The sequence below is a fragment of the Cornus florida genome, unplaced genomic scaffold (assembly GCF_030987335.1).
Source record: "Cornus florida cultivar Cherokee Brave unplaced genomic scaffold, ASM3098733v1 CherokeeBrave_3.0.0_Hap2_Chr07, whole genome shotgun sequence".
Taxonomy (NCBI): domain Eukaryota; kingdom Viridiplantae; phylum Streptophyta; class Magnoliopsida; order Cornales; family Cornaceae; genus Cornus; species Cornus florida.
In genome coordinates this window covers 84,187,428-84,201,611 of record NW_026775577.1, presented here as the reverse complement: position 1 = coordinate 84,201,611, position 14,184 = coordinate 84,187,428, and the positions used below count along the sequence as shown (strand labels likewise).

Genomic DNA, 14,184 nt, shown 5'->3' with positions numbered 1-14,184 from the left:
ACTTGTTTACTTTTCCCGTAGGGGTATGGATGCATGGTTTCTTCGGAAACATTTTCATTTCTCGGGGTACTTCGTGTAATTATCTTTTTGGGATATTTTGTTTTAGGGACCTTTTTGTAATTTATTTTGTGAGATATTTTAGGGAGGGACAAAATTGTAATTTTTGGAAAGTGTGACAAGTGTCACACTCTCATTGGTCCACTTGTTGACTTTGTAGTGGTGACACTTGGAAGCCTTGGATGATGACATGTGGAGGGTGAGGATTCACCCATTTGTTGGCCTTTGGTTGGGACACTTGGAGGCATGGGCTGAGGGCAAGTGTAGGGCTTGGATTAGACCTTGTGAAGAGGCCTAAGATGGTGACAAGTGTAGACCTATGATTTTATTTTGTGAGGAGGCTTACCTTGGTGACAAGTGGAGGGTGGAGATGTGTTTGTGTGTGTGTGAGGTAGTGCTAGTGTAGTGAAAGTGTGTGTGTGTGTGCCTTTGGTTTTCCACTAACCCTTCTTTTTCCTCTCCATAGCCACCACCATTAACCTCCACCTTTGACCTTGATTTCCACCACCTTCCCCTCACCATCTCATCTCACCATTGAAGGCTTTTTACTTCCTTGAAGCTTCACCTTGGAGGCCTTGTTCTTAGATTTTTCATTGCACCATCTTTACTTAGATTCTAGAGCTCTTTACTTTAGTTAGGTAGGGGATGTCCTATGTTTATACCCTAAGTGATTTAATGTTTGATTTGGGGTTAATATATATTGTATACATGATTATATCTTATAGCACTTGCTTATATCTTCTAGGACTTGCTTATAAGTTGCTATTGTATATGATGAACCTAGGGTTTCATGATGTTTATAGCTCATATTTATAACCTATTTCATGTGTTGATGTTGTTTCGTGTGAGGTAGTCTAAAAATATAATGATTTTCATGTATAGAGATTACTTGATTCTTGTGATTTCATGTGTAGAGATTACTTGATTTGTGTATAAAGCATGCCTATGAATTGTTGAATATTAAATGCCTTGTTGATATTGAAATGAGAACTTGAAACTTGCTATATAATGAGATGGATGGATTTCATAAGTTAACAAGTTGTAGTAGCTTAATTCATTCACATTATTGGACTTGTATCCTTATAAATTCCATTGTATATGAAGACTCTATATCATTTTAGTATTGTAAACTTGTAGAGATATAGTCCTTGTGTGTGTGAATCATGGTGTGTGTGCCACTATGGCTTTAGGAATATGGTGGTCATCATTATTATGTTCATGGGGTTCATGATGTTGTAAGTTGTGTATGCACGACATACATAACAAGTTTGAAGGATGGACTTCATCTAAGCATTGAAAATAATGGACATCGCGTCTAGTGGGTGGAAGGTCCCATAGAACATTGGCCAATGGGGTGTGGAAGTGCACCACTTTCGTTTTCATATCTGGGATTTGATTCCGGCATTGTTTTTCATTACATTCCGTCATGGAGTTGCATGTGTGAGTTGCATCATAGTGGGGTCTATGTGCAAATTGTTTGGTAGCTCTTGGAGTGATGTATACCTTGTTATCCTACTAGCTTTGTGGTAGTTATTATTGCAAGTATTCCGTTTGGTTTGTTTTCGCTTTCATTTACAAGTTGACATTACTTTTGAAGTTGTAACTTGTTGAGTTCACTTGTTGTGAATGGTGTATATCATGTTTCAATTGTAGCTTTAGGGTGAACTTTAGCTCCTCATTGAACTTAGACATTAGGTGGCATGATCCGTGTGAATCCGGTTTATATTATACTTGCAAATTCGTTAAAACTTTAGGTTATACGCATATGTTTTTCCTACGAGTAATGTAACTCACCCTAGTTGATTGGGTTATTTTTAGGTAAGGAGACTTTCTTTTGAGATGCACAACATCCCTAGTTCGGCTTGAGACTCATTAGATATCTTTTTGTATAATTTTAATGCATGCAAAATGTTTATCATGCTTATTTTGATGTAGATTTGTAACTATGGACCTTTGGAACATGATTTTTTAGTATTTGTCATGTAATGAGGCTGTAAACCATTGCAGTGCATTTCAATATGTATATTATGTTTGCGGGCATGTTCGCAAACTCACATAACTTTAATTTAGGCCTTGGAGCCATCTTTTGGGAATTTATGCATTTTTTAACTAAAATTATGCATTGGAGCATGCTTCACACATTTTTTTTGATTTCTATAATTGTGGATGCTTGTATGAAGTTTTGGAACGTTTTAAATTATCTTTTGGTACACTTGGGAAACATGTAAAGCATTAGGTTTGGATTGAGCCAAGTTTCCACACTCTGAAGCAGCCTATTTTGTTGTTATCTAGTGCATCGGTCGGCTGACAACTTCTATGAGCTGGCTGATAGCCCTTTTTGGCAATTCCAATGAGTTCACAGTTTTCACAGGCTGTTTCAGCAGGTTAAACCTGGGGGTTTGGCTGGCTGAACATTGATTTTTGGCTAGTTGATCCTTGCCGTTGGCCTGCTGATCCTCCCTGAAGCTTAGCTTTTTTTCAGTTTCTTGGATAGATTTGTTGCACTGACTTTGAACAGCCATATCTCCTTCATTTCTAATCCAAATGGGGTCATTCTTAAGCCTATCTTTTAGGATTTTGAGTCAGCTTTCCAATAGTACTAATTCCATTCTCAGATTCAAATTGCAGTGGGAGTTATTTATGTTTTAGTGAGATAGTATCGGATTTTGCTTAAACTGGGAATGAGCGTTTTGTGAGGTTCCTGACCAAAGCTCTTAGAAATTTTTGGAATGTTGTGAAATGATTTAATTAGGTTGTATATACCTCATTTGACTTGTTCAGAGTCAAAATTCTCTTTTCACTTATGAAATGACCATTTTACCCCTAGGGTTATATTTATTCCGTTTTAAACCCTAGCTTCCGTGTTTGTTCTCTTTTGAGTTCTGTGACTTTGTGGGAAGTCATTTGATGTCTTAGGGGTGATATTTATCTCTAGAGACTTCATTCCTTTATTCACTTTCGCATTTAAGATACGTTATTGGATCAGTTTTGGGTCACTCGTTGACGCATCAGGTTTTGAAAAACTTAGGCCGTCACATTTATAAAAAAACAAGTAAAACTAATCGGCATCAATGGCAGCAATAGCACAAAGGAGAAAATAGGTATTAGAAGAAGAAGGGGAGGATAAGGTGTGGACATGAAAGACTGCATGGTGGTGATGGGTAGCTTAGCTTTGAATGTATTGACCAGAGATTAAGAGAGGTGGAAGATGCTAAGATGAACAGCTAGTTGTGGATGGTGAAGGGTAAGGTTGAGCGGTGGGATATAGGTTATATTGTTAATGGATTTAGAGAGGAGAGATGGTTGTGGGTAGTGGGAGGAGGTGGCAGGAGGAAGCGGCCATGGTGCAGAACGTTTGGTTTCGATTTTTATTATATCCAATTTTAGATTTATTTGGTTTAGCTTATCCCAATTTTATACAAATTGAGGTTTATTTTATTCTTGTCCAAAACAAACATAATTTTACACAAATTGTACAAAAGAGTCATTTTATATGATCTGTATTTATAGTAGTTATTAATTTATTCAACTGAAGTGAGGGTATTATTGTCATTTTATACCACACATTGACCTATTTGCACTAAATTGATAGTATAAGAAGTTTTATACCACACAGGGGTTTTTTTGGCACTTAACCCAATATTCTTAAGAGAAGTGAAAAGTCTTCCGACCTCAATTGCCGACTCCTCCTCCGAATATAACGTGGTTGGGAATGAATCAAAAAGAAAGAAATATTTACGGGAATTTTTTTAAAAATTCCAACGTGATCCAACCACGTTGTATTCGATGAAAGAGTCGACAATTAAGATTGAAAGACCTATTATTTCTCTATTCTTAATGCCGAGAGCTTACTTGCTTGAAGTTGTCACTTGAAAGAAATCAACCACGAGTCTTGTTCGTTAATTACAATCCCAGCCATGGAGACAACCACCATGTGTCAAGGGCCAATCTAAACCTATTGCCTAAACAGGTTTCCTATTACTGACTAGTATCGAGCCTCATGCACCTGATGAGAAAGATGATGAATTTACATGGTGCCAAAGTCCTAGTGTGGTAATCGAGATATATGGGAAAAGATGGTTGAAGCACTTAGACAAGGGTCAATGTTATGTAATGAATTCTTCAAAGCTGATGATAAAATTCTTGTCCTTTTCTTAGTGTTGTTAATTGGATGGGCAATATAACAATTCAGTGTCAACAAACTGGCCTAGAAACCAAGTTGTGTAATCAAGCCAACTCTTTCCACCGCCGGGCAAAGGAGAGAGCGATTAATGGAAATATTCTACTTTACCAAGTCTGTTGGAGTTGTCTCGTGGATCGAAATTTGTTAATAGCTCAAGTTATCAATGGTATCGAATCTTGTTCATGCTCATGTATGATTGTAACAAAAACACAAGGATGAGTTCTTTCCAAGTAGATGGACTGATGTATGACAATTTAATCCTATTTAGTTATTTTTCATTAATTAGGTTGTTTTTTTTTTTTTTTTTTTTTTTTTTATTTTTTATTTTTAGTGAATTCTTAATTTTAAGTAGTTTAATTTTATTTTAGTTTCCTTATAATAAATTTCCTTATATCTTTAGTTTAGTTAAAAATTTGTTTCCTTTTCAGTATTAGGGTTTTTCTTTATTATAAATAAACCTATATTGCAAGAGCAAAAATCAATCAATTTTATCAATTATATTTCAAATTTCTATATGAATTTTAGCCTTGTGGATTTTGCTTCCACTTAATCATGTCAACATACGAAATTCATTTAGAAATTTCGATCGCTTCAATAACCCTTAAACCCTATGTGGAGGGAAAAATCCTTTCGTCAATAGATGCGTGACATGTCAGTGCATAGGATGACCAAGGAGTAAGTTGACTATTCAATCGCCACATGGGTAAAAGCCCAATTTCGGGGCCCAGTGCACCATAGCCACGGTCCGGGCTGGGTAAAAGGACTTGGATGCAGCCGTGACGGCCAACCCAATACGTATGGGCCAGGCCCATCCTCATTGTGTAATCCAATTAGGAAGAGGACTACAAGTAGTGTTCATTGTAATCTTCTTATATTGTCTTCTACCATAAAGAAACAAATACTATATGGTATATTCTTGAGGGACGAAAATGCGAGTCCTTGGTAAATTCTTGTTATAAATAGAGGCGTAGACCTTCCAATAAAGAGAGAAGCAATTCTCCATTCCTCTTGTTCTATTATTCATCTTGTTCTTGAGAGTATTGTAAGGTTCTTTGACATTTACAAGTTGAACGAATTTTTACGCATATACCCTCCAATAGGTTTCACCTGCCCTTCTTAGATTTTCTTGCCCTCTCTTGTAATTTTTATTTTATTTTATTTATGTTAAACACTTATCTTCTATTTAGATAGGTTGAGTGTCCTGCTCCTACTTAATTGCTCTTTTAATTATTTCTTATGACAAGAATGCTCAGCCTACTATTTTGAAGTACAATTGGGCTACATTCTTGATGGTTCTCTTTTAATTACACTAATTTGTTGCAGTAAATATCTAACTTAATGTTTCTGATTGATTATTTATGCACAATATAAGTAAGTAGAGGGTTCTACTTCCTTATTTGTTGCATAAATGACCGATTAAAAGAAGTAGGTCTAAAATGCACTACAACAAATAGGTACAATAATCATTTTCCTTTAATTATTTCTTGTTTACTCTTATGATTTGGTATCTGTCAATTTTATTTCATTACCTTATTGCAGAAGATCTAATTTAGTTGTATGTACTAAAATACCAATAAAATACAATCCAATATAAGGTTTTCTATCTTCATGTTTATGTCTAAAATCTTCTATGTCCATGTCTAATTTAATTTGTGTTGAGAGAGACACTAAAGATATGAAGGGTTTGATGGTGTCCCTTGTATAGTTCAAATCAATAAGTACCCATAACCACCATATACACTCGGAAAACTGCAAATTAAATTGAGTTCACTTTGGTCTCCTTCAAAAAGTATTTCATATCTTTGTTATCCAATTAGGCCATGGGCTTGATAGTCTTTAATTTCAAGTCCCTATTTTCTTTACCACTTGGCTCATGTCAATGCTGCCAGTAACGATACCATAACTAGAATTAGGCAACTCGCTTAGCCTACCATGCTTTGCCTCATAGTAATCCAAGAGCTCAAACCTGCATGGAATTAAACAAAAAGACAATTAATTATTAATAGTATTACAATTAATTAGCTAGCATTGGAAATGCATGTTACACTGTAATAAGTAGAAGATAGAGTTGGAATACATATATTAATGCATTGGAAAATGGCAGTGGTATACCAAATAATTAGCATTGGAAGCAATCAACCACATGGAAACTAGGGAACTTAATTGCGGATATTAATTAACTAACAAAAAATATTAATTATATAATTAAGGACAATGACAAAGTAACCTACCAGTATGCCAAGCACTGAAAGGGTGAATATTTGCCATAAATTTCTTGGATAATAGCTCCAATTGTTTTCTTGTTGCAATTTTTCCTGCCATGGATTTGGACACAATGCCTGATAGTTTCGGAGTCTTTTGGAACTTGTCTATAGTACCCACTGCACATCAGAACATTGGTGCAAGCAAAAGGACCAAACCCTTTCACTTTCATCAAATTTTGCTGCAATTGTAGGTATGGTACAGGTACTGCATTTGTATCATCATGGTTGTCGTAGTCATAGTCGTTGACCAAGTCCTCGGGTTCCTTCAGCTCAAGTTTACCAGACGCAACTCGTTTGGAGAAATTAAGAATGCGAGTTGCTCTATAACCAAGATTGCAACGTTCTTCCAACATCTTCGCATTAAGCTTTGCCAATTCTTGTGGGCTTGGGAAATTTCCTAATAAACCAGCTGCTGCTGCTGCATCTTCATCATCACTTGAATTTTTATAAGTCGCTTGTAATTTTCTCTTTAACCCTTTCCTTCTTCCTATTGAATTTGTAGTTCCTTTCTTTCTTCCTATTAAGACATCATGGCAGATCAGCCCACTGCTTAATTCTAGTTGAAGCTTACAAAGTTCTCGACTCATCTTCAATGTCCTCATCCACCTGATAATTAATATATATATTGCAACATCATCATACATATAAATCAGAAAATTATAAATTATTTATACTTCTCTATGTATTAGTGAACTATTTTTCAAGGCAAAAAAAAAAAAAAGGAAAATAAAAAACAAATTAAATAAAAAAATAGCAAACTCTAATGAAGTACTCCCATTTGCTCTCATGAACCAATATACACAACCAAATTTTCATGCCAATTCTATGGTTTCTATAACAATTTAATCAATGATGTACCACACAAGCAAACGTATATATATATATCATTTAACTGGCATAGAGTATAGCAGAAGTAGACATATATATATATATATATATATATATATATATATGGGTACATGAGTTATATAGGTAGCTTACGTGCAGTTGCAAAGGAGAATTGACTTAATAGCATCTTCAAATAAAGTCGGAGAACGAAAAATTCGTCCAAAACCTCTTTTCTTGGCTTCTGGATGCATACTATGAAATTTCTGCACATCCCTTTCATCTTTGGTAGATATCCTTAGCATGCGTGCCACCTGAATCTGTAAAATAAACAAACAAATAAGTATATATGTACGTGTGAATATATATATATATATACATATATCTATACATGATCGATGAATTTTATTTTAATTAGTAACATAACATATATAAAACCAATTGGTTTTAGTCCAGATTATATGATCTCTTCCTTTGGTTGTGTGAATTATATGTTTATATATATAAACATATATATATATATATATATAGAGAGAGAGAGAGAGAGAGAGAGAGAGAGAGAGATGATATGTGTACAAGAATAGCTTGTTGATCCTGGGAGGAGAGATGATGAACGCCATGGACTCGTACAAGGAGATAGTGATGATGATGATGTGGTTGTTGGATGGAAACAGTGAGAGAAGTGATGGAGTTGGCAAGCCTCAAGGGACGTTCAAGTGTCTTCTTAGATGGAATCCAACGGTTTGGAGCCATCATGAAGAAGCCATGGTTGCACACTGCATTTTCTAGGTTGAAGCTATCCGCACATTCTCCCAGTTCCAATTGCAATTCTACTATTTCCTCATCCACATCCTCATCCTCATCACAACTCCCTTTTAATTCGTCTCTTGATCTTATTTCTTTCATTTTTCCACTTTTCCTCTTTTAATTTCTACTACTACATGACAGCTAGCTAAAGGGAAGTGGCTTAAACCCTATTTATATTACTATTTAGGGTTGGGAAGACTTCATTATAACCCTTATCATTAAATTACCTAAATGCAGGGTGGGACTTGGGCGGGCTGAGCGGGCCAAAGGGTTAGCTCACGCAAAACCTAAGGTTCTAATATCTTAAATCAGGCCAAGCCCAAGCCTAGTGGAACTCATCACAACTTAACTCAGCGCCATACCGTACGGGTTGCACAAGTTTTTCGGGTCATCCCATATTACTAATGAATAAACATTACAGAAACGGAAATTTCAGCAAAACAGAAAAGAAAAGGGAAATGTGAGAATATTAAAAGGGCAGCCACCAAGTAGGGTTTTCTTTGAGACTTTGGTGATTAAAACTTGTGGAATAATAAAAAATTTATTTTAATAGAATTTGGAAAGAATTCAAAATCGACCGATTGCAATTCTACTACTGCACCCTCCTCGTCACAACTTTCTTTTAATTCGTCTCTTGCTCTTCCTTTTTCTTTCATTTTTGTTTTTTCACTTTTTCTCTTTCTGTACCACAGCTAGCTAATGAAAGGGGAGGGGCTTAAACCCCAAAAGGACAGTTAGGGTTAGGAAGACTTCATTAATATAGCCACCATGAAATTAATTAGCTATATAAATTTGCTTCCCAATTATTAAATAAAAATAAAAATTAATTATCGATTTTGTTTTTTTTTTTTGGTTCACTGTCGGTTTGATTAGATGAAAATTAATTAATAGTGAAAAGTAAAATGAATGAGAGGAAAATAAAATTTACAATGGAAGATGAAAGGACCTATTGAGAGAATCAATATATACATCTATCATTTATATATAGCATGCATGCATGCCCATAGGCCAATATGGATGTATGTGGACTAACTCCATCCGAGAATACATAATACTAAAATTGAAATAATAAACTTTGTATTTGTAAATTAAATATTGACCTAAACTAAATATTTAATGTTAATAATAAAAAAGTTTTGATTTATAGTTGGAATGTTGATTTAGTTTTTATTTATTTTTTTATTTTTTATGTACTCATACCCACTTTTGTCGAACCCATGTGGAGGTTGTACATTAGGCTGAAAATCCTTTGATTAAATATTAATTTAGTTACCATGTATATGTTGATTTAGTTACTTAATTAAAGGATTAAGTAAGGTAGGTGATATTGGCAAACTAATTTTCTACATTTGCACTCCTATCAAATTACACTTTTAACTCTAACTTCAAAAGTGAATGATTTTTTTTTTTTTTTTTTTTTTTTTTTTTTTTTTTTTTTTTTTTTGTCAAATTACATAACTACCTTTTCAAATATGGAATAATTTTTTCATCTCCCTATCTCTCTATTCAATTTTTAATGTTTTTGGTCCCATTTGACATGACAAAAAAAAAAAGAAGTTTATCTCTATTAAATAAATTCTCTTTTGATAGAACCTCCCTTCTCAAAAATAATAATAATAATAAATAACAAAGTAATGTTTGTTGAATAAATTATCAACTATGAGAAATTTTCCCACCATTCAAAAGAAGGAAAAATTTATATATAGTGCAATGATATGACAGCACAAATTTTCCTAACATCCACATTTTCAGCCACTTGGCATTTGTCAAGGTAAGGCATAGGCATGAGGGGGCATGTCATGCTTTTGGATCTTTTTCTTACTTACTAAAAATAAGGTGTTTTGCCAAAATGAGGTTATCAACATTTGACAACAATGAGGGTGCTCAGGGGCATTTTCTTAATTTTGGTGAGAATGGAAGTATTAAGGAAAATTATGGATCTTCCCAAAGGCCTTGGAAGACTATTAGTGAAGACGAAACTCAATTTGAATTTTGGGAAATAATTATTTTGCCACTATGACTACTTATACAGAGGTGATGTCTTCGATCTTTTGTTAAAGTAGTGACTTTTAGTTTTGTATATAGAGGTTGGGTATGGAGTTGAAGGTCCTTACCAACACCCATGCCATTCAGCAAGGCTATGATATGCCTTGCATGCAGTACATAGTACTGGGAGCTTGGCTAACATGATTAGGCATGGCTGGAACCACCCCAAGGTGGTGGTACGATGAGGTGGCATTAATTTGGTGGTATGCCAACGAAACCAAGGGTGGGTAGCACGTGAATAAAGTGTGTGCGCACAAACATGTATGCACGTGGGAATTTTGAGCGCAAGCATGTGTGCGCAAAGCCTTGTGCCTGGTGTGGTATTCGTGCACGTATGGGCCCTTGTATGGACTGACTTGGCCTAAGGCAAGTTCTTGCTATGTGGGCATGGCCATGTTGGGTTTTAAAAACCGAATAACAAGTAGAAATCAAAATTGATCATCAATTAAAAGAGAGGTTTTGATCTCATATTTTGAAAGTACAAAGAATTTCTCCCAATTGCAGAGAGAGAAATTTTATACTCCCAATGATTTCTAACCCCTTTTCCCTCTCAATTTTCCTTATTTATAGACGATTACAACCTCCTCTAACCTGGGCCTTGCTTGTTCTCTTTTGCCTGGGCTCAACTTCTCTCATCTTAATACGGGCTTCCAAAATGACTTCATGGATCTGGGCCCATCCAGCGTGGACTTGCTCCATCCTGGCTATCCATACCCGACCGTTCTTAACAATATGGATCATACCAAGCCCGGGTTACTTTGGTGTCCTCATCTGCCCCCAATAATCTCTCCCCTCATTAATGAGGGTGAGATTATTGAAAAGACACAATCTTGGTCTGACGGCTCGGAGTGATGACACGAGGAATCGAACGGCTGGCACAAAAACCCAAACTTCGAGATCTGCAGCGCCACTTTTTGCCGTGACCTTTTGAGTTCCATGTCGTTTTCACTTTTTCTCCTTATAAACCCTGATCTTTCAACTTTTATCTTTCTTTTTCATACCCTCCTTCTACTCTCCGCTGCCTTCCTGCACATTCCAGCGATCCTTCTTCAATTTCTCCTGCGAGTTTTTCCTTTACGATTTTGGCTACTGTGCTGTTGCTGTGTTCATCACAAACTTCCAAGGTCAGTTTTTTTTTTTTTTTTTTTACCTCTCTCTTTGAAAAAGACACCTTTATTGCCTAGGACTCCTCCCCTTCTTTATGGCTCCCCCTAATCTGAACGCCATTCGATCTAAGAATAACATTCCCAATGACGTTTCTCTTAGGGTCTATCCAATAAACTTAGATGGGAGATCTGGTGAGGGTCTCCTTTCTGGGGAAGTTTTATTCTCTGCCGTTCATTTGAACGTCGTTAGGTTCCCCTTACACCCATTCTTTTGTTATGCTTTCAACAAATTGGGGCTCTGCCCTCTACAGGTTAACCCTAACTTCCTTAGGGTAATTTCAGTCTTCCTGCTCTTGAATCGTGACAGGGGTCTCAACCTCGACATCATCGACCTTCTCCTCTACTACCGGATTAATAAAATTACACAAAATGATCTGTACTATCACTTCTTCCCTATTAACAAACGGTCGATCTGCACTGACAAGAACTCATTTGAAAAAGGTTGGAGATAAAACTTGATTGTGGTTAGTGGGAATTGGCGGACTCTGCTCGGCCAATCTTTCTCAATCCCTTTTTCCTTTGGAGCATGCTCTATCTTTGGCTACAAAAAACTGAAAACACATCCTATTGAATGCCATTGTGAAAGCTGCCTTCCCCGTTTTTACACTTTTCTTTGTAGATACCTTCAAATTCCCCATGATGAACTGGTTTATAGCGTCTGCAGGGCTAGGCTAGACATCTTGCAAGAGAGTATGCTGAACAACGTCCCTTCAGCTACTGATTTGCTTACATCTGACAATCTCTCTGACATCTCTCTTTTAGGGTCCACAATGGAGAGCATTCAGATCCCATCTTTTAGTAGGAGGAGGCGTTCTGCTCCCACCCCTTCTAACATTCCTGCTACCACATCATCATTTACACCTACTACCACATAGTCCACCCTTGTTGTCTCTGCCCCATAACAAGTTGTGATTGCTCTAACTATGACTCAAGTCACAAATCGTTCTCTTGTTGAGCCTTCTGAGCTCACTCATGCTGAGAACCCTATTGTGGATCACACTGCTGAAATCCGTCCTGCTGTTCCCATCATTATGCCTTCCAACATCTTGTCTGATACTTCTTTAGAAAGCACTCAAGATGCTGAAAATTCTCAAGACAATGGAGGACCATCTAGTGCTGGTCTGTCAGAAAAAAGTTTGGGAAAAAGGCCAATGCCTAAAGGCGGTCATGACCAGAATGATGTCCCACCAGCCCGGAGGACCAGGATGGCTTCTTTCAGGGTTACTGAACCATTGCCCCCTGCTCGGTTCTTCATTCCAAAAGGCGAATTAGCCAGAACCTCTGGTCCAACTTCATCCGTTCTTCCATGGCGACTGTAATACCCCGTATTTTATTAAAGAGTTTAGTTTATTTAAATTCAATTATGTGTGGATTCCTTTACCTATTATTGTGCATGCTACATTGTTATATTAAGATCATTTAATGGTGCATGTAAATTAATTGTGTATGTTAAAATAGTAAATTTATTCATTTAATTATGCATGTATTATTATTAATAATTTTATTTGTTGGTTATGCTTATATTAATCATTATTAGTTAATTAAAGTATTATATTTGTATTATAAAGTATTATAATGATATAATGTATTCTTATGTAATAATAATAATAATAATAATAGTTTAATAATAATAATAATTATTATAATAATTATAATTGTTTTATTAATAATAATATTAGTAATAATAATATTAGTATTAAATCAATGTAATGATGAAAAATTAAATCTTAGGATAGGATTTACCTTAGGACATCTTGCTTGACTTGGCTTGCTAGCCTTAAAGCCTTATGGTTGGGAATGTGGTTAATTAAATGCAAAAATAGATATTTGTAATATTTATATTATATAATTTGTATATAAATTAGCTAGCCTACCTTAGAAGGAAAGAAAGGGAGTTAGAAACAAATTATAAATTCTAGTGAGCCATTGTAAAAGTGTGGAAAGGAAGAGAGAGAAAGAAAGGAGCTTGGACCGGTGTAGGGAATTTACCCGACTACGCGCAACCGGCGGGATTTATTTTAAATCCAAAAAGGCAAGTTATTATCTACTTTTCCCCTTTGAATCCATAAATTAATTGTTTAGATTATTTAAATAATTATAGAGATTAGAGATCATGCTAGGAAATTATTAAATTAATTTTTTAATTTATTAAAGAAAGGAAATTTTAATTATTAAAGGTGGTCGATAATTATTTTATGGCCTATGTAATCAAAATATAGCTAAAAATAATTATTATGGCCTTTGGGATTTTTTTTAGAATTTTCTAGAATTTTCCGGTAAGTTTCTGCAATTTTCGGCGACCTTCCGGCGAGTTTTCCGGTCGCCGGCAATGGGGGAGATGACCGGAGTGATCCGGTGTGATGCGGCGCACCATAGGAGGGTATGCGCGTGCATCTGGACCATTAAACAGCAGCGATTGATCCGAAGCACCGCGGTCCATGTTACCGCGGTACACCCGGATCTGTGGGCGTTGGATGGAGGGAAGATAGGGTGAGATGATCCGGTGTGACGCGAGTACGGAGTCCGGATGCAGCCAACCAACCAGGAAGTGACACGTCTGCAGGAAGCCATGGTGCGCGCGTGGGAGCGCGTGCGCGGGCGTGGCTGATGCCAGACTCGCGTGGAGGCGCGTGGGAGGTTCTAGACGCGCGTGAAGGCGCGTGTAAGCGCGTGCGCGTGTGAGAAAAGTGGCGGCGCGTGTGGGAGGCTCTGGGAGGCGCGTGAGGGCGCGTGTGGGGTCTCTACAGCTGCTGGAAATTACCAGAATACCCCTAAGGCCTGTTTTGTAAATTCCAGAACCTTAAACTTGGATTTTTAGGTACTGTGTTGGTATTTA

The 14,184-nt window shown here is 36.4% G+C and overlaps 1 protein-coding gene across 1 annotated transcript; it reads right to left on the bottom strand.

Annotated features, from left to right (window-relative positions):
• Positions 1 to 6,082: 6,082 nt before the first annotated feature.
• LOC132266353 (uncharacterized) lies at positions 6,083 to 8,235 on the bottom strand. Its single transcript, XM_059767208.1, has 4 exons — positions 7,906 to 8,235; positions 7,486 to 7,649; positions 6,472 to 7,110; positions 6,083 to 6,206 (listed from the first exon to the last, which is right to left on the bottom strand). The coding sequence occupies exons 1-4, from the start codon at positions 8,233 to 8,235 to the stop codon at positions 6,083 to 6,085; spliced, it is 1,257 nt and encodes a 418-aa protein (XP_059623191.1).
• Between the last annotated feature and the right edge of the window lie 5,949 nt (positions 8,236 to 14,184).